We start from the raw sequence: 20,150 nt of genomic DNA, 5'->3' as shown, positions 1-20,150 counted from the left end.
GGAAGAGCCCGAAGTGCAGGAGCTGCAGCTCCCGCGTGTCTGCGAATGCCAGCAGGAGGAACTCGCTCACAGAGCTGCTGTTGGCCATTTCCTGACTTTGGACACTGCTGTCTGTTGGAGAGGAAAAGGCAGAAAAATGTTAGAGCAGACTTCTCAGAGGAAAACCTGTTGCATTCTTACAGCACCCCTAGCAACAGCCTCTCTCTTTGCAGGAGAACCTTTCTGCATCTCCCTTGCTTGAGCTGCAGCTCGTGCTGGCTGAGGGTGGCACTGGGAGCAGGGGCTGCTGTGGGATCAAAGAGGAGTCCTTCCTGCTGTGCAGCAGGAGGGAAGCAGGAACATGGGGGAAACTCAACTCCATTTGACTTGTCGGTTCTTGAAAACAAGTCATCTGAACGCAGAGCTGAGCTGTAGGGATTTTATTTGCTGTATTTTATCCCAGTAGCCCCTGTAATGCTTAGGATAGGTATTGGATGTTTGAATGCCCTCACATTTCCTGGACACTCCTGCTGATATTTTATGGGAGTGTCCATTAGTGAAGACTGAGAAGAGCCCTTCTGTCCACCAGTCCTGTTCTCAGCTGCCTTGTGTCACCCCTCTCTGAGCTGCGCTATCATAAGATTGCGGTGTTTCCCTGAGAAGAAACAGGAGAATTCTGCTGAGGAAGAAGGGCCACAGCAAGCCAGAGGGGGCTTGGGAGCTTCTCCTCTTTCCATGGCTGCAGGAGCTCCGGGGCAGCTGGCAGAGAGCCCGGCAGGGCCAGGTAGGGCAGGGTGTTCTGGGCTGACCGGGGGCACCTGGCTTAGGGCACTCCGAGGGGCTTCTGCCAGACTTCCTCACCTCGCAGTGCCATCCAGCAGGACTCCCAAAGCCTACTGCATTGCCCACTGCCCTCCCAGAAACAAGACCCAGCAGGAGACCCTTCCAGGACGTGCAGCCCCATGGCCCTGCAGCCAGAGACGTACCTTGTCAAGGGCTGTGCAGATTTCTCCTGCAGGCAGCTCCCAGCATCCTCCCACTGCCAACTGCCTCCAAGCCCTCTCTCCTTCTCTCCTCTCCCCGTGCCACCTGCGGTCAGAGCCCCCAGCCCTGCTGCGCTGTGCACAGGAGCTGCTCCTGGGCACAGCTGTCTCTCTGCACCAGGGCCCTCTTGCCACGAGCTCTCTCTGTCCCACGAGCCCGGCCCAGTTCAGCACCAGATGCCCAGCCCAAGGCATTGGAATCCCCCCTCGGGGGGCTTTGGTGAGGAGCCCACGAACCTCAGGCACTGAGAGACAATTGAAGACATCTCTCAACAAGTCCAAGTCAGAGGCAAGTTTCCTGCAGTGTCCCCCTGAGGGCCAGCACTGACACAGCCTCCCTTGGAGCTCGTTAGAGCAGAGCATTGGAGGCAGTGAGGACAAGGAGACAAAGGCACTGTGAAGGTGACCCTGATGTGTAGGAAAACTGGATATGTTTTACGAATGGAAAGGGCAAGCCTTGACCGCCAGTCCCTGGGAAGGGAGATCCTTTCCCTTCACACACTGCTCAGGGCTTTTCCTGGGGCAGGAGGAGATGGGGATGTGCATGGCCAAGTGCAGGAGAATGGTTCGAGCCCTGCCTGGTTCATGGGTGGGGGCGAGGAGGCAATGAGGCCCTGGTGCTTTACCGATAAGCTGTCTCCTCCTAGGCCTCAGTGGCAGAGACAACAGCCAGAGCCATGGACACAAAGCCCTGGGTCCTGTTGGGATTCTCAGCCTTGCAACAACCCACTATCCTGTCTACACCAGACTGTCCTAGGGACTCCCAGACCTGCACATCTTTTCCTGCTGGCTTGAAGCCCTTGTCCGTGTGGTGTCACACTGGTTCTGAGCTGAGTCTGATAACTCAGGTCTTCTTGGTGGCCATGCTCCTCATAAGGCAGCTCTGTAGGAAGCTGGCCTGGTTCCTGGTGAGCAGCACCACTGCTCGTATGGCATCCCTCGTGGTGCCCAGGCCCTCCTCCTCCTGGGCACTGCTCACTCAGCAGCATCCCAGTCTGCCCTGATGTGTGGGGTTCCTCTTCCTGTGGTGCAGGACTGGGCTCTTCTCCTTGTAAAGGTCAAGAGGTTTCTGTAGTCAGAATCCGCAGTTTCTCTAGGTTTCCCTGGACAGTTGCTCCATTGTCAGCTGTTAATTTCTGCAGGCAGATGGCTCACCCTGATTGTGCTGTCTCTCACAAGATAACAGTAGCAGGAAGGTGCAGGACATTTTCGACAATACGGCAGTAAGCAGTTGAATGGAATTTCAGGATAAAGTCAAAGAAGTGTAGGCGATGGAAAGCTGCCAGCTTCCACCTTTTCTGTCCATTTTTCCATCCATTCTTTCATTTTGTGCGGAACTCAATCCTCCATGTCTCGAAGTTGTGCAGGGACAAAATCAGAATGCCAAATCCTAACTGCAGCTCTATCTGACTATTACTGACAAAGAGAGAAATTTTATATTATATATATATATATTTATATTTATGTAACAAGCGCATTAAGGGGCATCTCCATCCTGTATTGGGTGTGGGGGGAAAGACAATGACAGAGAAACGTAGAAGACACGAGGAAAAGGCTGAGATACTTAATTCCTTCTGTGCCTCAGTTTTTAGCAGCAAGACCAGCTGTTCCCCTGGTACTCAGCCTCCAGAGCTGGTAGATAGGTATAGGGAGCAGAATGAAGCCCTCATCATCCATGAGGAAATAGTTAGAGAACTGCTTCTCCATGAAGGTGTACACACATCTATGGGGCAGATGGGATCCACCGGTCACTCCTGAGGGAGCTGGCAGAATCACTTGCCAAGCTGCTTTCCATCTCTGATCAGCAGTCCTGGCTATCAGGGGAGGTTGTGGTCAACTGGTGACCAGCAAATGTGATGTCCGTCTGCAGGAAGGGCTGGAAAGAGTAGTCAGGGAACTACGGATCTGTTATTCTGTCCGCGGTGCTGGGAAAGCCCATGGATCAGATTATCCTGAGCACCATCACACAACACTTAAAGGACAATCAGGTGATCAGGCCAGTTCAGTAGGTGGTTATCAAAGAGAGGTCCTGCTTGACAAATCCGATCTCCTTCGAAGACAAGGTGATGTGCTCAGTGGATGAGGGAGTGGCTGTGGATGTGGTCTACCTGGACCTCAGTAAGGCTTTCGACACTGTTTCTCACAGCATTCTCCCAGAAAAACTGGCTGCTCAAGGCTTGGGCGTGTGTATGCTTCATTGGGTTAAATATTGGCCGTGTGGCTATGACCAAAGTGTTGTGGTACATGGAGCTAAATCCAGCTGGGGGCCGGCCACTAGTGGTGCCCCCAGGGCTCAGTACTGGGGCCAGTTCTCTTCAATATCTTCAGCAGTGATCTGGATGAGGTGATTGAGTGCACCCTCAGTAAGTTTGCAGATGACACCAAGTTAGAAGCGAGTGTTGGTCTACTCAAGGGCAGGAGGGCTCTGCAGAGGGATCTGGATAGGCTGCACCCATGGGCTGAGGTCAACTGTATGAAGTTCAACAAGGCCAAGTGCTGGGTCCTGCTTTTGGAGCACATCAACCCCCTGCAATGCTGGGGGAAGGGTGGCTGGACAGCTGCCCAGGGGAAAAGGATCTGGGGATATTGGTGGATAGTCGGCTGAATATGAGCCAGCAGGGTGCTCAGGTGGCCAAGCAGGCCAACAGCATCCGGGCTTGTACCAGGAATGGTGTGGTCAGCAGGAGTAGGGAAGTGATTGTCCCTCTGTACTCGGCTCTGGTGAGGCCACACCTTGAGTACTGCGTTCAGCTCTGGGGCTCCCTGTGTAAGAAGGACATGGATCTATTAGAACGAGTCCAAAGGAGGGCCATGAGGATGATCAAGGGGCTGGAGTACGTCTCCTATGAAGACAGGCAGAGGGAGTTGGGGTTGTTCAGCCTGGAGAAGAGAAGGCTCTGGGGAGACCTTACAGTGGCCTTCCAGTACCTAAAGGGGCCTACAGGAAAGCTGGGGAGGGACTCTTCATCAAAGAGAGTAGCGATAGGACTAGGGGTAATGGTTTAAACTGAAAGAGGGTAGATTCAGATTAGACATTAGAAAGAGGTTCTTTACTCAGAGGGTGGGGAGGAACAGGCTGCCCAGAGAAGTTGTGGATGCCCCATCTGTGAAAGTGTTCAAGGCCAGATGGGGCTTTGAGCAACCTGGTCTAGTGGAAGGTGTCTCTGCCCATGGCAGGGGAGTTGGAATGATGTGATCTTTAAGGTCCTTTCATACCCAAACTGTTCTGTAATTCTGTAAATATGAAACACAGCACCATACCAGCTACTAGGAAGAAAAATTAACTCTATCACAGCCAAAACTAGGACAATATCCACCACTTATTCCATACTGTCTCTGTCATGCTCAGGTCTGACATTTTCTAATTAATCACCACCACCTTTCCTGTCTTTTGATATGCGCATAAAAATATGACCTTAGTCTATTGGTGTCAATAACAACAACAACAACAACAATAATAATAATAATAATAATACCTTTAGTGTCCTATTAAACTGCCTTTATCTCAACCTGTGAACTTTTACATTTTTTTTTCCTCCCAGTTCTCTCCTCCATCCCAGTGGATGAATAGCTTTGTAGTGCTGAGCTGCCTGCCGGGTCAGACCACTGCAAGTCTTCTTGGTGCCTAGCGTGGAGCACAAAGGTTGAGACGACAGATCTGACCACAGCGCTTTAAAAGTAAGTTGTAATAAGCATTAGATCAGTTTAGCAGTTGCTGATCACAATGTCGATCTTTTTGATCTGGGGTCTGTTGTGCTTGTTTTCAGAATTGTGTTGTATAGCACATTGCTAAGAGTCTGACTTCCATGTCATGCTGTTCATCAATTCTGGGGGCAGGTTTAAGGTTAATCTTTTGCTATATTGGATAACACTGACTTCTGATAGGATAAAATTATTGCCACCTCTGTACCTCGGGAACCATCTCTCCATCTCTTAGAAACTCTTAATAATTGCACTCTTTTACACTTTTTGCCTTTTCTCCTCAGGGAGTAAATCTATGTGGGGTGGGGCAGGAGGTGGGGGGGTGGAACTGGTATGGACAGTGGGGGAGGCCTTTCCCCACTTCTTCACTCTCCCTTTCTCCTTCACCTCCCCCTTCTCCTCCCCGCTAATTACAATAGCTCTTCAAAGCTTTGAATATCCTTGGGATGGCCAAACCAGCATGTTCCTATTGTTATGTCTCCTGAGTGTGTTTCAGCTTCTGTTTGATGTCAAACAACCACTTAAGCATGCCATCCACAGATGTGTATGGAGACAGGAGAGTTAGGAGTGGCAGGGAGAGTGGGAGGATCTGGGCAGGCACCTAGAGCAGGGGGCACCTCCAGTGCTTTGGAACTTCACCTCTGAGCAAAGGTAGAACCCTAAAAAAAATGGTTAAATGCTTGGAAAAGTGGTGTTATCACCCTGGCATTTCCAAAGAGACACATACCACTGCAGTGTGCTGGGTCTCGGCCTATGCTTACAGAGCCACAATCAATGCCACTCCAACCCCTGTGACAAGCCCTGCAGCCACTCCAACCCCTCTGACAGACCCTGCAGCCACTACAGCATCTGCAAAATGCCCTGCAGCAACTCCAGCTCCCTTTATGGGCCCTGTGTCTGGGCCAGAGAAGCAACCTGTGTCTGTATCAGTTGCTCCTATATGCAAGAAAAAAAAATAGATATGAAAGTCAGGTTGTTTTTTTTTTGTTTGTTTGTTTGTTTTTAAGAAAGGAGAGAAACTCCTACCCAGACAAGAAAGGAGGAGAAAGAAGATGAGGCAGGCTTCAGAAAAGCTGGGCCATCATGTGAGTAGGAGGACCAAGAGGAAGAGGTCCTAAGAGCATCAGTAATCATGCGATCCCTATCCCTATGCTGCTCTGGTGCTGGGAGAAACGGGGCCCCTCCCTGGACTCAGAGGGCAGGAAAGGAGAGATGGTGGGTACACACGATGTGTCACCCTGTGGTTTCACCTGTGTGACCATGGAGAGGACATGAGAAAGTGGGATGGAAAATCTGCCTCAACCCTAGAGGCACGGGTATGTGAGTGGCAAGGAAAAACAATCCCTAAAAGGGGTTCTTAGAGAACTGCTGCTCCACTTTCCAGCGGGCAGTCCTGCAGACACAGTAAGGAATACTATGAGCAGGACGAGAGGGGCCCTGCCTCCAGCCAGGGGGAGGAAGGGGACGATCGGCTGTATTGGACTGTGTGGATTCGATGGCCTTGCACATCAGGCCCCCAGAAGTCTCAGGCTCCAGTGGACACCACTGCACAGCGTACCCTAGTGCCATCAAGCTGTGGAGGGGTGAACCCATTTGTATGTCTGGAGTGACAGGGGGATGCCAACACTGACCTGTACTGGAGGCTGAAGTGAGTCTCAGTGGGAAGGAGTGGCAAAAGCACCCCACTGGGACTGGCCCCGGACTCTGTGCATCCTTGGAAGAGACTGCTTCAGGAGAGGAGAGATATTTCAAAGACCCAAAAGGGTATGGGTGGGCTTTTGGCACAGCTGCCTTGGATGCGGAGGACATGATGCTGTTGTCTGCCTTGCCTTGGTCTCTCACAGGACCCTTCTGTTGTGGGGTTGATGAGGGCTGAAGGACAGCTGGTGCCAATCACTGCCACAGCCGTGCACCTCAGTCAGTAGAGCACCAACCGAGTCCGCGGACAGAGGATTGTCGTGTCCTGAAGGAAGTCATGCAGTGCTGAGTGCTGCCATGCCGGACACGGTAGAGCTTCCATGCAAACTGGGATCAAAGGCACCCAAGCGTTTTGCCACAACTGATGTCGCTAATGCATTTTTCTCCATGCGTTTACCAGCAGATGGAAGGTCACAGCTTGCTTTCAACCTGGCATCGACTGCCCCGGGGCAGGAAACTCAGCCCTACCATTTGCCATGGACTGATCCAGAGTGGCCTGGAAGAGGAGGAAGCTCCTGAACACCTGCAGTACATCGATGGCATTGTTGTGTGGGGTGACACAGCAGAGGAAGTGTTTGAGAAAGGGAAGAAAATACTCCAAATTCCTCTGAAAGCTGATTTTGCAGTAAAAGAAATGAAGGTGAAGGGACGTGCACAAGAGATCCTGATGCAGGCTGGCCAGGGTCAGGGGGACCAATGCTCAGGGACAGGTTGAGCATCGGTGAGGGGCTTCTCAGGGATTGCATGGTGCATCACTTGCTTTGTACATATTATTGTTATTCTTGTTATTGTTATTATTGTTATTATTACTGTTTTAACTCCTTTTTCTGTCTTTTCAAATTTTCAATCATTCACTATTGTCTGGGCCCTTGTGCTTAGTGAAACACATCCAGTTTTCCTACACATCAGGGTCACCTTTACAGTGCCTTTGCCTCCTTGTCCTCACTGCCTCCAATGCTCTGCTCTAACGAGCTCCAAGGGAGGCTGTGTCAGTGCTGGCCCTCGGGGGGACACTGCAGGAAACTTGCCTCTGACTTGGACTTGTTGAGAGATGTCTTCAATTGTCTCTCAGTGCCTAAGGTTCGTGGGCTCGTCACCAAAGCCCCCCAAGGGGGGATTCCAATGCCTTGGGCTGGGCGTCTGGTGCTGAGCTGGGCCGGGCTCGTGGGACAGAGGGAGCTCGTGGCAAGAGGGCCCTGGTGCAGAGAGACAGCTGTGCCCAGGAGCAGCTCCTGTGCACAGCGCAGCAGGGCTGGGGGCTCTGACCGCAGCTGGCACGGGGAGAGGAGAGAAGGAGAGAGGGCTTGGAGGCAGTGAGGAGCGCAGCAACAGAGGGCAGCGTGTGGCAGGACAGATCTGCAGGCTCTTGGCACCGTCAGTCTGTGGCAGCAGGGTCATGCAGGTGGGGTTGCCATAGGGGTCTTCTACAGCTGGAACATCCGATGGTTGATAGCATCTGTTGGGATGGGTCTCACTGTTTCTCCAGCGAGGAGTAGAAAATGCTTTAGTGAATGGCATTTATGATTGCATTTTTCAAGAGAAAGATCAAGGCAGGGGCTAGCAGAAAGGCAAGGCTTTTTTGCACTCTGTGCCTGAAGAATCCTGCGGTGGAGGGGAGGCAGGTTCCATGGTAATGGTTTGTCAGGATTGTACAGGAGACTGAGACTCCTAGAGCATTGCAGTGAGGGACCAATATGCCATCAATGAACTTTATCATAAAGTCCCTTCCCACACCTCAGCCCACAGACTGCACCAACATCATCATTGTGGTCCTCTCAGACTTTATCCTAGCTGATTTTTAGGAGCTGCAAACCCTCCGATGCCCAGTGCCCTGCCTTTGGGTGGTGTCTGGGGGCTTGAGGGGAGCAGAGATAGTTTGCAATGAGCAGGAGCTGCCTCCTCTGCAGGCAGAGCTGCAGCACAGGAGGGTGTGCTGAGTGTCCGTCTGTCCCTCCCTGGCCTTGCCTCCCCTGGCAGCAGCACGCTGCCATTCCTCCTGGCTTCTCCACCTGGCCGTGCTGCTGCTGCTCTTGTTCCCAGGCTGCCTGGGGATGGGGGTTTCACCTGCCCATGGAGTGAGCCCTCGGGGTGCTTGGGGGAAGGGGAGTACGGGGACAGGGTGAGGGGTCTGGAGATGGGCACGTTGAGCCTGGATTCTTTTGCTCCCTGAAGTGTCCAGGTTTTTTAGGCACAGGAGCAAACACCGCAGGGAAGTGGTCACAGCACTGAGGCTATCACAATTTAAGAAATATTTGGACAACACCCTCAGGCATGTGGACCAATTTTTGGGTGCTTATATACAGATTCAGGGGTGGGATTTGACGATCCTTGTGGAACCCTTCCAAGTCAGGATATTCTATGAGTCTATGACTCTATGAACCTCTGAGTGCAATTGTCCTGCATCTCAGGTGGATGCCAGTACAGGGCAGCTGTGACCAGCTGTAATGGACAGACTGGCTGGCCTCTCTAAAGAACACTCTGTATTGAAGGGACAGTCCCTTTGCCTCTGATGATCCACAGGTTTTCTCTTGGATTGCAGCAGAAATGCCCAGGATTTCTGCCTTAGAAAAAGTCCTCAGGATTGGGGTGGGCAGCTAGAAAAAATAAAAAAATAAAAAAATAAAAAAAAAAAATACAAAAATAAATCCCCACAGCCATGCTCTGCAAATGGATGAATTGTGAGCAACAATATGAAAAAGCTCCTTATTAGCAGGTGACTTGAATGTGAAATGAGCCAATGTTCCTCTTAACCTCTTGTTGTTGGGCAGGACTGCCTCGTGTTGCTCACAGCAGAATCCCCTATTCAGTGGGATATCCTCAGGCAGTGTCAGTAAGACCTCCTGAAAGGCACCTGCCAACTGTAATCCTGAAAGAGGACAGTCATTACATTGGATTAATTGAGAAAGAGAAAAAGATTTTCTCATAAAAGTTTTTGGATTTATTAATGCTTTTTATCCCCCTGGGACAGAAACGCATGCCAAGAACCAGCAAATGCCCAACAGCAGCTCTGTGAGCGGGTTCCTCCTGCTGGCATTCACAGACACACGGGAGCTGCAGCTCCTGCACTTCGGGCTCTTCCTGGGCATCTACCTGGCTGCCCTCCTGGGCAACGGCCTCATCCTCACCGCCGTAGCCTGCAACCACCGCCTCCACAACCCCATGTACTTCTTCCTCCTCAACCTCGCCCTCCTCGACCTGGGCTGCATCTCCACCACTCTGCCCAAAGCCATGGCCAATGTCCTCTGGGACTCCAGGGCCATCTCCTATCAAGGGTGTGCTGCCCAGGTCTTTTTCTTTCTCTTCTTCATATCAGCAGAATATTCAGTTCTCACTGTCATGTCCTACGACCGCTACGTTGCCATCTGCAAGCCCCTGCACTACGGGAGCCTCGTGGGCAGCAGAGCTTGTGCCCAGATGGCAGCAGCTGCCTGGGGCAGTGCCTTTCTCAATGCTGTCCTGCACACGGCCACTACATTTTCCCTGCCCCTCTGCCAAGGCAATGCTGTGGACCAGTTCTTCTGTGAAATCCCCCAGATCCTCAAGCTCTCCTGCTCAGACACCTACCTAAAGGAAGTTTGGGCACTTGTGTTTAGTGTTTGTTTAGCATTTGGCTGTTTTGTTTTCATTGTGCTGTCCTATGTGCAGATTTTCAGGGCTGTGCTGAGGATGCCCTCTGAGCAGGGCCGGCACAAAGCCTTTTCCACGTGCCTCCCTCACCTGGCCGTGGTCTCCCTCTTTATCAGCACTATCATATTTGCACACCTGAAGCCCCCCTCCATCTCCACCCCATCCCTGGACCTGGTGGTGGCAGTTTTATATGTGGTAGTACCTCCAGCAGTGAACCCCGTCATCTACAGCATGAGGAACCAGGACCTCAAAGACACACTGAAGAAAATGATTCTAGTGGTAATATTTACTTAGCAATGAATTGGCTGTCTCACTTTTCTTGTTTAACTGAGGTTAATCTCAGGCAATTTTTGACCTTTATGTATAGTATTGATTGTAATTTTGTTTGCAGTTAAATATTTGTTTTCATTCCTCTTTTCTAGATGACCAACCCTCTGTGTGACCCAGAGGCTTTCTCTGAATGTGTTTATTCCTAAATGAGACCTGGCCTCTGTTGTGGCATCTTGTCAATAAAAGTGAAGTTGCTCATTGCTCAGGGCTCTTCTTCCCAAACTGGAGTGCAGAAGGCGCTCAGGGAATGCCAGGCTCAAGGCCTCATTCTTGTGCTTGGGTGCCACCTGGACACAGGGGCAGGAGGGCACGGGGTGCTGGGTGAGGGAGCCAGGGCTGGACTGAGTCATCACTGGTGGATTCCCAGTGCCCCTGGAGGCCCTGACTGGTCAAGAAGCAGCTTCCTGGGATTGAAACGTGACAGGGCTGGCGGCATCAGGGAGGTATCGGGAGCCACCAGGATATCCTAAGGGTTCTCCTGGGATGCCGTGTGCCTTGTGCTGGGTGGGCAGCGAGTGGGTCTTCACAGTAAAGCCAAGCCAAAGGATGCACGGGCTGATGGGAGCTCTGCAATGCCAGGACACACAGCGAGGCCACAGCACAAAGGTCTCAGAGGCCTTCAGTGAACAAGCGGAAAGGGCCAAATGTGGGTGACCAGGCAAGGGCAAGGGGGTGGGGAGAGGTGGGCAGGGGCTGGGCTGGGCTGGGCAGTGCCCGGCAGAGGGCAGCAGCAGCGTCAGGGAGCGGTGGCAGCATGCAGGGGAGGGCTCCCAGCAGGGCTTGGTGCTGCAGAGCCAGGGCTGGGGAAGGGAGCCCCGAGCTGCAGGGGCAGGGGACACGAGGCCGCTCGGGGCCCTTGCTGGCCTGGGCAGAGCAGGAAGGGGGCCCAGGGCATTCGTCCCCTCACCGCAGCCTGCCACGACCTGCACGGCACTCACTCAGCGTCCAGGGCCTGGCTCTGCCCCGTGGTGCGCAGGGAGAGGGCAAAGCCTCTCTGAAAAAGAGGGTGAAACTGAAAAAGGTCCCTCCGCTGCCCCGTGGTGTGACAGGGCCAGGGTGGGACAGCTTACCTTCATTTGATGTAGTTCTTGTGTAATTTGCATTGGTGATGGCACAAAAAGAGAGTTCCTTCACCAGTGATGTACATCCTTCTTCATGTTAGGACACAACTCAATGTCGTTCACTCTGCCTTATCTCACAGATGAACTGGATTAGGTCTCCTTGATTATTCTGAGGCACAGTGCAGTGCTTTTTGCCTTCTGCTACTGCAGCACAATATGTGTGACTTTCCCTTACTCTGCGCATTGACCTGACGGGTCATTTCACATTTTTCACTTTGAAAACCTGAGCTGGATAGGGATTATTTCCAAAGTGGGGCAAGCTGAAGGGTTCTGCTTCAGCCATTTGAAGCACGCTATACTTGAGTTTTTCAGCCAGAATTTGCTAAAGATGACGCAGGAAGGGAAACGGATGTTCAAGTGTCTAGTAGGAATAAAGGAGAGTATCACGGGTTTCCAATGGCCATTTCAGATTTAGGTCAGTCCCAGGAACCCACTGAACTAGGGTGTTGTCTTTGAAGGGGTTTCCTGGGCCGGGCTGGGCTCCAGTTACAGGGACAAAGACCACTGCTGGCAGTGGAGGTGCCCTGGGAACTCCACCTGGCTCCACCTGATTTTCCCAAAGGGCTCCGGTCTCCTGCAGGTCTTTTCTGACATCTGCTGGTCCAGGGAAGTGCCTCAAACACAACGGGGCCACAGGAGGTTTTCCCTGGTTATGCTCATGGTCAGACAGCAAAGCTCTGCCTGAATACCCAGTAATTTTTTTAGTACTTAACTAATAAAGCAACTACACATCAGCTCAAACGATTCAACCCTTCCGTCAAATATCTCACGTGAATGATAATTTCTATCATGAAGACGTGAATTTTCAGGATGTATATTCTTCGCAGGAGGAGAAATACTGGTGTTCACCTGTACTTGCATTGTCATCGCTTTGTCTGTCATGGTGTGCTCCCTCATCTTCCAGGCACAAAACCTGACTTGATTACAGAGACAGCTGTGTGGTGTTTAGCTGCCTACCATGTTAAACCACAACACCCTGCTGAATGTCCCCTTTCCAGCCGCCTGTCTGGACCTATGCACTTCCCATGGTTCTCCTGCTTTGCCCTCCCCTTACTCTTGGATCACTCAGACCGCTCTCACCAACCCAGTTGCTGCTTGGAGTTTCAGTGAGTTCCAGCTCGCCCATCTCTCAGCAGTCTGTCTAGTGGTTTCCTTAGCAAGAAACTCATCATTTCTCATTGAATTAGTATGATATGGGTTATTATTAACACTATTATTTTAACTTTCCTATTACTCAGTGTAAAATACATCATGTACAGTCATCCTTATTGGAAGGTAAACATCACTGGAGGCAAAAAAATGAGGAACTTGAGTTTCATTTTTTTGAAAGTTGCAGCATGATTTCCCGCTGCTTGTTTTTAAATCGGAAAAACCTTGCTCTTCCTGCCTATGCATGGCTTCAAAGGAGTAACCCTAGACCAATATCTATAGGAAAATGATGCTCCAAACTGAAATGCAACAAAATTCAACCTTTAAAATGAGGAAAGATTTCTATTAGATGCTCTTTGAAATCTTCCTCCTTAACTACACCATGAAAGCTCTCCAATTAGCTGAACAAGTCTTGAAGACATGAAGAGAACTGTGGGAGAGATATGGCTGCTTAGGACATTCTGCATTTTAATGAGTTCCATGGTGTATTTTGGTGCTCAGTCTATGAAGGAGAATGATGTAACCGCTTGAGAAGGTAAAGTCAGAAGGAAAAGTTGAAGTGACTTGGAGTATTAATGGGCCTCACTGAGGGCTGTCACTAACAAAGCCTCCCCAGGGACTTGTTAGGGCACATAATTGGAGGCCATGATTGCAGACAGGCAAAGCGCTGTGCTGAGAAAAGTCTTGGTTGGTTCTGGTGAAGCAGAAGGGCCAAGGCCTGACCCCAGCCACTGGGAGGGGAGATCCTGCACCCCCACGTCTGGCTCAGGGCTCTTCTTGGGGTCTGTATGATGTGGTGGGCAGTGTGATGCCAGGAGAAGAACTTCATTAGGACACCTCCCCACCCCTGCACAGGGTATCAAGGAAGCAGTGAGGCCCCATTGCAATGACTATATCTCGTCTCCTCAGAAGCTCTAGCCAAAGGGACAAAAACGTCAGGGCTGTTGGGGCCTTCCATTCTTGCCAGCACCCTCTGCCTTCTCCTCTGCAGGCTTTCCTCTGCTGTCCCACACTTTGCCCTATTTCCTTGAAGTCTGCAGACACCCATCTCTGTCCAACACCTTGCTCTCATCCCAGTATTTCCATCATCTCACCCATGTCTCATCAACCCTCACCAGCTATTCCCTGATGAACAAAAAGCGTGGGTCTGATCATAGACTCTCTTTCGGTGACCTCTTTCACCACAGCAAGACCCTTTGAGGGACATTTCTTCCTCTTCATGGGCAGTTCCAACATTTCCAACGTGCACTTTGTGTCAGTTTTTTCTCTCCTGCTCTTTCCTACTACCAAAGAAAGCTCCATCAGGGTGGAAACCACTCCTGAAGCAGGCATCCCAACCCATCAGGCTCCTTGCGGCCTGTCAGCCAAGCAGACAGAAGTCACCTCAGCAGCATCTTCAAAGCCCTGGGCCTGCTGCTGGCCTTGCAGCTTCTTGGCTAGACACAGCCAAGCCTTGTGCCTCCTGCTGTCCAGTCCTGGCCTCAAGCAGAAGGGACAGGAGAACCCCTCTGCGGGCCTTCTTTGTGTCTGGGTCCTCCTGGGGATGGAGGCAGAGGGGATCCCACAGGCAGCATGCCAAGCAGGGGCCTTCTGCTGGCCTAGCAGGGCCACTGGCAGATGTCAGCCCCAAAGTGCACATCCCAGGGAGAAGCCAAGGCTGACCTGCCACCTCCAGACAGAAGGCACCTCACAGTCCCTTTGCGTGACACGTTCCTGCTGCTGCCCTATCAGCTGCAGAGACAGAAGTGACCTCCCAGTCACTGCCCCAGTCACATTCCTCCTGCTGGGGCAGGAGAGCCTGAGGCAGAGCTGAGCTCATCAGAGCATTCCCACCCATCTCCTCCTTGTGGCCCACAAGCTGATCAGATCCATGGCCCCTCACACTCATCTCTGAATGCGATGTGACTGCACGACATCCTCACGGTTCCTGCCTTGCCCCAAGGGAAAAAGAACCTAAAGTTAAATGTTAGGAGAGGGATTGAATGTGAGGAGGTTAATACACAGGAGGTCAGGGTTTGGATGTTAGTTGTTCACGTATGACATTAGGGAGTACGACAAACATTTCCGGGTGAGAGCTTAAGGAAAAATTGAAGGAGAGGGTTTGGTGGTGGGCTTGGGGTGTCAGGTCTGTGGTTAGAGTATGTGCAAGCTCTTTGCTTTAGTGTTTTGTTTAGGTCTACAAGAAGACTTGGGTTAAATAGAGCGTTTTAATGCTTGTGTTAAAGGCTGGAATCAGGGTGAGCAAGAGAGTAAAGGTAAGGGAAAGATGTTATGGACTTATTTTGGCTCAAAGGATATTGTGGTCAAAAATTAGAGCAGTGGATTCCTGTCAGGGTGTGTTGTGGCATTTAGATTTACATATTAATGTTACAGGTTAAAATAGGGTAAGGGCCTCACATGACTGCTTTAAGTCTGTGTTATGGTGGGATCGACATTACCTGAGCATTCTTACCTCTCCAGAATCATTAGCTTCTCCTGGCCAAGCTCCTCTTCCCTCCCCCAGATCAAACATCTCTCCTGGCCAGGCTTCTCCTGACTTCCCCATATCAGTCATCTTCTTAGGGGCAGCTTTCTGATGGCTTTCATGAACTCAGAGTATCTGTCTCACCTCGGTTGGCTACTCTGCTCCTGAGAAAGAAGCAGCTCCCAAGCCAGCACGGAGAAGGACACAAAGGCTGTAGGAGCACCCTGCACAATGTGCCCAGCAGCTCTGCACCACCACAAAAGCAAACCTGAAGGATGAGTTCAGGCAAAAGCGGATACCTCTGACATGACAACACCTATTTAAGACCTCTTCCTCTATGGGGCCTACCAGCTACTTAGGAAGAGAGGATCTCACAAACTGTGTGCAGAGCAGATGCATCTGCTGGCCTATCATGGAGACCAGCAGATGTGAGCCTAAAGGCACAGATCCCAGCCAGGAGCCAAGGGATGACCTGTCAGCTGCTTCAGAAAAAAGTCACCTCACAGGCCACTTAACAGCCATTAGCTTCCTACTGGACTTGGAGCTTCTGAGGCACCACTGAGCTCATAATACCACACCTACAAAACACCCCCTTTTTGGCCCAGAATCTGCCCAGGTAGAAGTTAGCTGGTTGTGACCCTTCCAGCCCATGGCACACCTCCTGGGCTCCCAGCCTCTCTGACACACAGGAGCCAGTGCCGTGCCAGTTCTGGGAGGTGCTAGGGCAGGAGGGACCTTGCAGTCAAATCACTCGCCAGACCTCTTTGCTGGGGCTGCTGCGTGCCCTGGGGCTGCAGAGCTCTCCTCTGCCTGCTCACAGCAGATTGAGCCCTTGAGCTGTGGTCAGTCCACCTTGGAGGAGATCCCCCCTTAGGAGGGAAGTGCTGCAGCGCAGGCCGGCTGTGCCACTGCCGTGCCCACTGCCTGTCCCTGCCTGCAGTCCCAGCACAGCCCCACAGCAGCACTGGCACCAAGCTACAGGAGCAGCCGGGCCTGACCCCACCAGCAGGGCTCAGCACCAGAGGGGGGCAGTGGCAAGAGAGCAGCTCGGCATGCCCCAAGCGCTGGTGCTCCCTGCCCGTGCTGCTGGGATGGGACTCTTTTCCTCTGCAGCCCTGCACGTGGCACTGCCCCTGCAGAGCCAGAGCAGCTCTCACAGGAAGGACGTCACACTAGGAAGGCAGTGCAGGCTCCTTTCTTTTATTTCAATTCACAGAGGGCCTGGCTTCTCATATCCAGAATCTCTGAGATTGAATGAGATGAATCATATCATTTTAATGGGCAACTTTAGACGTATTAAAACAAAGAAAGTTCTGTAATGAAAACACTCAAATACACAAACACACACAAAAATAGTTATATATATAATATTCGTTGTTCTTCTAGACATTGATATTACTAGTCATCTGCAGAGGTAGAATGGAAATTTATTGCTTTTGAAACACATCTACTCATTAATTTCCAGAGCGCTTGCTTAAGCTCCTTGTTCCTCATGCTGTAGATGAGGGGGTACAGTACTGGAGGCACCACCGAGTACAGAACTGCCACAACCAGGTCCAGGGATGGGGAAGAGATGGAGGGGGGCTTCAGGTAGGCAACCACACCAGTGCTGACAAACAGGGAGACCACAGCCAGGTGAGGGAGGCACGTGGAAAAGGCTTTGTGCCGGCCCTGCTCAGAGGGCATCCTCAGCACAGCCCTGAAGATCTGCACATAGGACAGCACAATGAAAACACAGCAACCAAATGCTAAACAAACACTAAACACAAGTGCCCCAACTTCCCTGAGGTAAGCATCTGAGCAGGAGAGCTTGAGGATCTGGGGGATTTCACAGAAGAACTGGTCCACAGCATTACCTTGGCAGAGGGGCAGGGAAAATGTAGTGGCCGTGTGCAGGACAGCACTGAGAAAGCCACTGCCCCAGGCAGCTGCTGCCATCTGGGCACAAGCTCTGCTGCCCACGAGGCTCCCGTAGTGCAGGGGCTTGCAGATGGCAACATAGCGGTCGTAGGACATAACAGTGAGAATGGAATATTCTGCTGATATGAAGGAGAGAAAGAAAAAGACCTGTGCAGCACACCCTTGATAGGAGATGGCCCTGGTGTCCCAGAGGGCATTGGCCATGGCTTTGGGCAGAGTGGTGGAGATGCAGCCCAGGTCGAGGAGGGCAAGATTGAGGAGGAAGAAGTCCATGGGGGTGTGGAGGTGGTGGTCGCAGACTACGGCGGTGAGGATGAGGCCGTTGCCCAGGAGGGCAGCCAGGTAGATGCCCAGGAAGAGCGCGAAGTGCAGGAGCTGCAGCTCCCGCGTGTCTGCGAATGCCAGCAGGAGGAACTCGCTCACACAGCTGATGTTGGCCATTTCCTGAATTTGGGAGCAGTTGTCTGTTGAAAAGGAGAAGGCAGAAAAATGTTAAAACAGACTTCTCTGAGGAAAACTTATTGCAAGCCTTACAGCACTCTCATCCCAAGCCTCTCTCTTTGCAGGAGAACCTTTCTGCATCTCTCCTCCTTGAGCTGCGGCTGGTGCTGGCTGAGAGTGGCACTGGGAGCAGGGGCTGCTGTGGGCTCCAGAGGAGTCCTTCCTGCTGTGCAGCAGGAGGGAGGCAGGAACATGGGGGAAACTCAAGTTCAGTCCACTGGTCAGACCAGGAGATTTGCAGTGTTGCTTCAATGAAGGTATCCAACGACTGTGTAGAACAAGAGGCATTTATTTGCTTTATGTTCTGGTAGCTACGCCTGTAATGTTTAGGAAGAACCATCTATTCGGTGTTCCCCTGAGAAGAAACTACCGACAGCTGAGAACAGAGAAGCCCCAGACCAAGTGCAGCTGGACAGGATCCTCACCTTGTCTTGCATGAGCAGGATCTCAGCTTTTCCCTCTTTGCCAGGGCTGCAGAGGCCTCACTCCAGCTGCCCACAGACAGCCATCCAGCAGCACGGACATGGCCTTAGCACAGAGGTGTCTTCTCCTTGGGGCACCTGGATAACACAAGGATGTCACGAGAGAGCTGCATCCTGCTGGAGAGCTGCCTCCAGGCCAGAAGAACACCCCACAGACAGACATGAATATGTGCAGTCCGGGCTGTTGCAATATCCCATCTGCATCCCCTGCAGTGTCTGGAGGAGGATTGGCCACTCCAATCTTGGCTGACCATGGGCAGCTGGGTTATGACACTCCAAGGGGCTTCTGCCAGACTTCCTCACCTCGCAGTGCCATCCAGCAGGACTCCCAAAGCCTACTGCATTGCCCACTGCCCTCCCAGAAACAAGACCCAGCAGGAGACCCTTCCAGGACGTGCAGCTGCATGGCCCTGCAGCCAGAGACGTACCTTGTCAAGGGCTGTGCAGATTTCTCCTGCAGGCAGCTCCCAGCATCCTCCCAGTGACAACTGCCTCCAAGCCCTCTCTCCTTCTCTCCTGTCCCCCTGCCACCTGCGGTCAGAGCCCCCAGCCCTGCTGCGCTGTGCACAGGAGCTGCTCCTGGGCACAGCTGTCTCACTGCACCAGGGCCCTCTTGCCACGAGCTCTCTCTGTCCCACGAGCCCGGCCTAGCTCAGCACCAGACGCCCAGCCCAAGGCATTGGAATCCCCCCTCGGGGGGCTTTGGTGAGGACCCCACGAACCTCAGGCACTGAGAGACAATTGAAGACATCTCTCAACAAGTCCAAGTCAGAGGCAAGTTTCCTGCAGTGTCCCCCTGAGGGCCAGCACTGACACAGCCTCCCTTGGAGCTCGTTAGAGCAGAGCATTGGAGGCAGTGAGGACAAGGAGACAAAGGCAGTGTGAAGGTCACACTGATGTGTAGGAAAACTTGATGTGTTTCACGAATGAAAAGGACCAGGCCTTGACCCCCAGCCCCTGGGAAGGGAGATCCTTTCCTATCACACAGCCAGAGCCATGGACACAAAGACCTGGGTCCTGTTGGGACCCGGCCCAGGTGCAGCACCTTGCACTTGGACTTGTTGAACCTCCTTAGGTTCACGTGGGCCCAAATTTCAAGCTTGTCCAAGACCCTTTGGATGGCATCACTTCCTCTGTTGCAATAAACTACACCACTCAGCTTGGTGTCATCTGCACACTTGCTGAGGGTGCACTCTACCCCACTGTCCCTGTCATTGATAAAGATATTAAACAGTACTGGTCCCAGGATAGACCTCTGAGGGACACCACTCATCACCAGCCTCCACTTGGACATAGAGCCGTTGACCATCGCTCCTGGGTGTGACCTTCAAGCCAACTCCTTATCCACTCAATGGTCCACCAGCAAATGCGTATCCCATCTATTTGGAGACCAGGATGTCATGTGGGACCGTGTCAAAGGTCTTACACAAGTCCAAGTAGATGACATCGGTCGGTCTTCCCTTGTCTGATGTGGTCACTCCATTGTAGAAAGCCACCAGATTGGTCAGCCACCACTTACCCTTTGGTGAAGCCATGCTGGCTGTCTTGGATCACCTCTCTGCCTTGCATGTGCCTTGACATTGATTCCAGGAGGATCTTTCGCATGGTCTTGCCAGGCACAGAGGTGAGACTCACCAAGTTCCTTGGATCCTTCTTTCTCTCCTTTTTGAAAATGGGAGTGATATTTTACTTTTTCCAGTCACCGGGGACTTCACCTGACTGCCAGGACTTTTCAAATATGATGGAGAGAGGCTTCGCAACTACATCAGCCAGTTCCCTCAGGACCTGGGGTGCAAGTCATCAGGCCCCATAGACTTGTACGTGTTTAGTTTCATCAGGTGTTCCCAAACCTGCTCTTCACTTACAGTGCGTGGGACTTTGCCCCCCAGCCTCCATCTCTGGGTTCAGGGAAATGAAAGACTCGGGAAGCCTGATTGGCAGGGAAGACTGAGGAGAAGACGCTGCTGAGTCTGTCAGCCTTCTCCATGGCTGTCATTACCAGTTCTCACTTCTCATCCATCAGAGGGGGTACACTCTCCTTGGCCTTTCTTTTCTGAGCAATGTATCTGTAGAATCTCTTCCTTTTATTCTTTGCATCCCCTCCCAAGCTCAGTTTCATCTGTGCCATGGATTT

The 20,150-nt window shown here is 51.9% G+C and overlaps 2 protein-coding genes across 2 annotated transcripts; one reads left to right on the top strand and one right to left on the bottom strand.

Annotated features, from left to right (window-relative positions):
* Positions 1-9,794: 9,794 nt before the first annotated feature.
* On the top strand, positions 9,795-10,343 carry LOC136787646 (olfactory receptor 14C36-like; the record flags this gene model as incomplete). The annotated part of the gene is made up of 1 exon (XM_066984957.1): positions 9,795-10,343. A coding segment is annotated over one exon (549 nt), but the record flags the coding sequence as incomplete, so codon positions are not given.
* A 6,168-nt stretch (positions 10,344-16,511) lies between these two features.
* Positions 16,512-17,474, bottom strand: LOC136787645 (olfactory receptor 14A16-like). The gene has a single exon (XM_066984956.1). The coding sequence runs from the start codon at positions 17,472-17,474 to the stop codon at positions 16,512-16,514; it is 963 nt and encodes a 320-aa protein (XP_066841057.1).
* Positions 17,475-20,150: the final 2,676 nt, after the last annotated feature.

Source organism: Anser cygnoides, chromosome 30, assembly GCF_040182565.1.
Source record: "Anser cygnoides isolate HZ-2024a breed goose chromosome 30, Taihu_goose_T2T_genome, whole genome shotgun sequence".
NCBI classification, from domain to species: Eukaryota; Metazoa; Chordata; class Aves; order Anseriformes; family Anatidae; genus Anser; species Anser cygnoides.
Note: the sequence above shows the minus strand (reverse complement) of the source record. Positions and strands in the feature narration are given on the sequence as shown.

Bases quoted from the DNA above. Each gene is read 5' to 3' on its own strand.
- LOC136787645 (XM_066984956.1), bottom strand. From the start codon at position 17,474: ATGGCCAACATCAGCTGTGTGAGCGAGTTCCTCCTGCTGGCATTCGCA.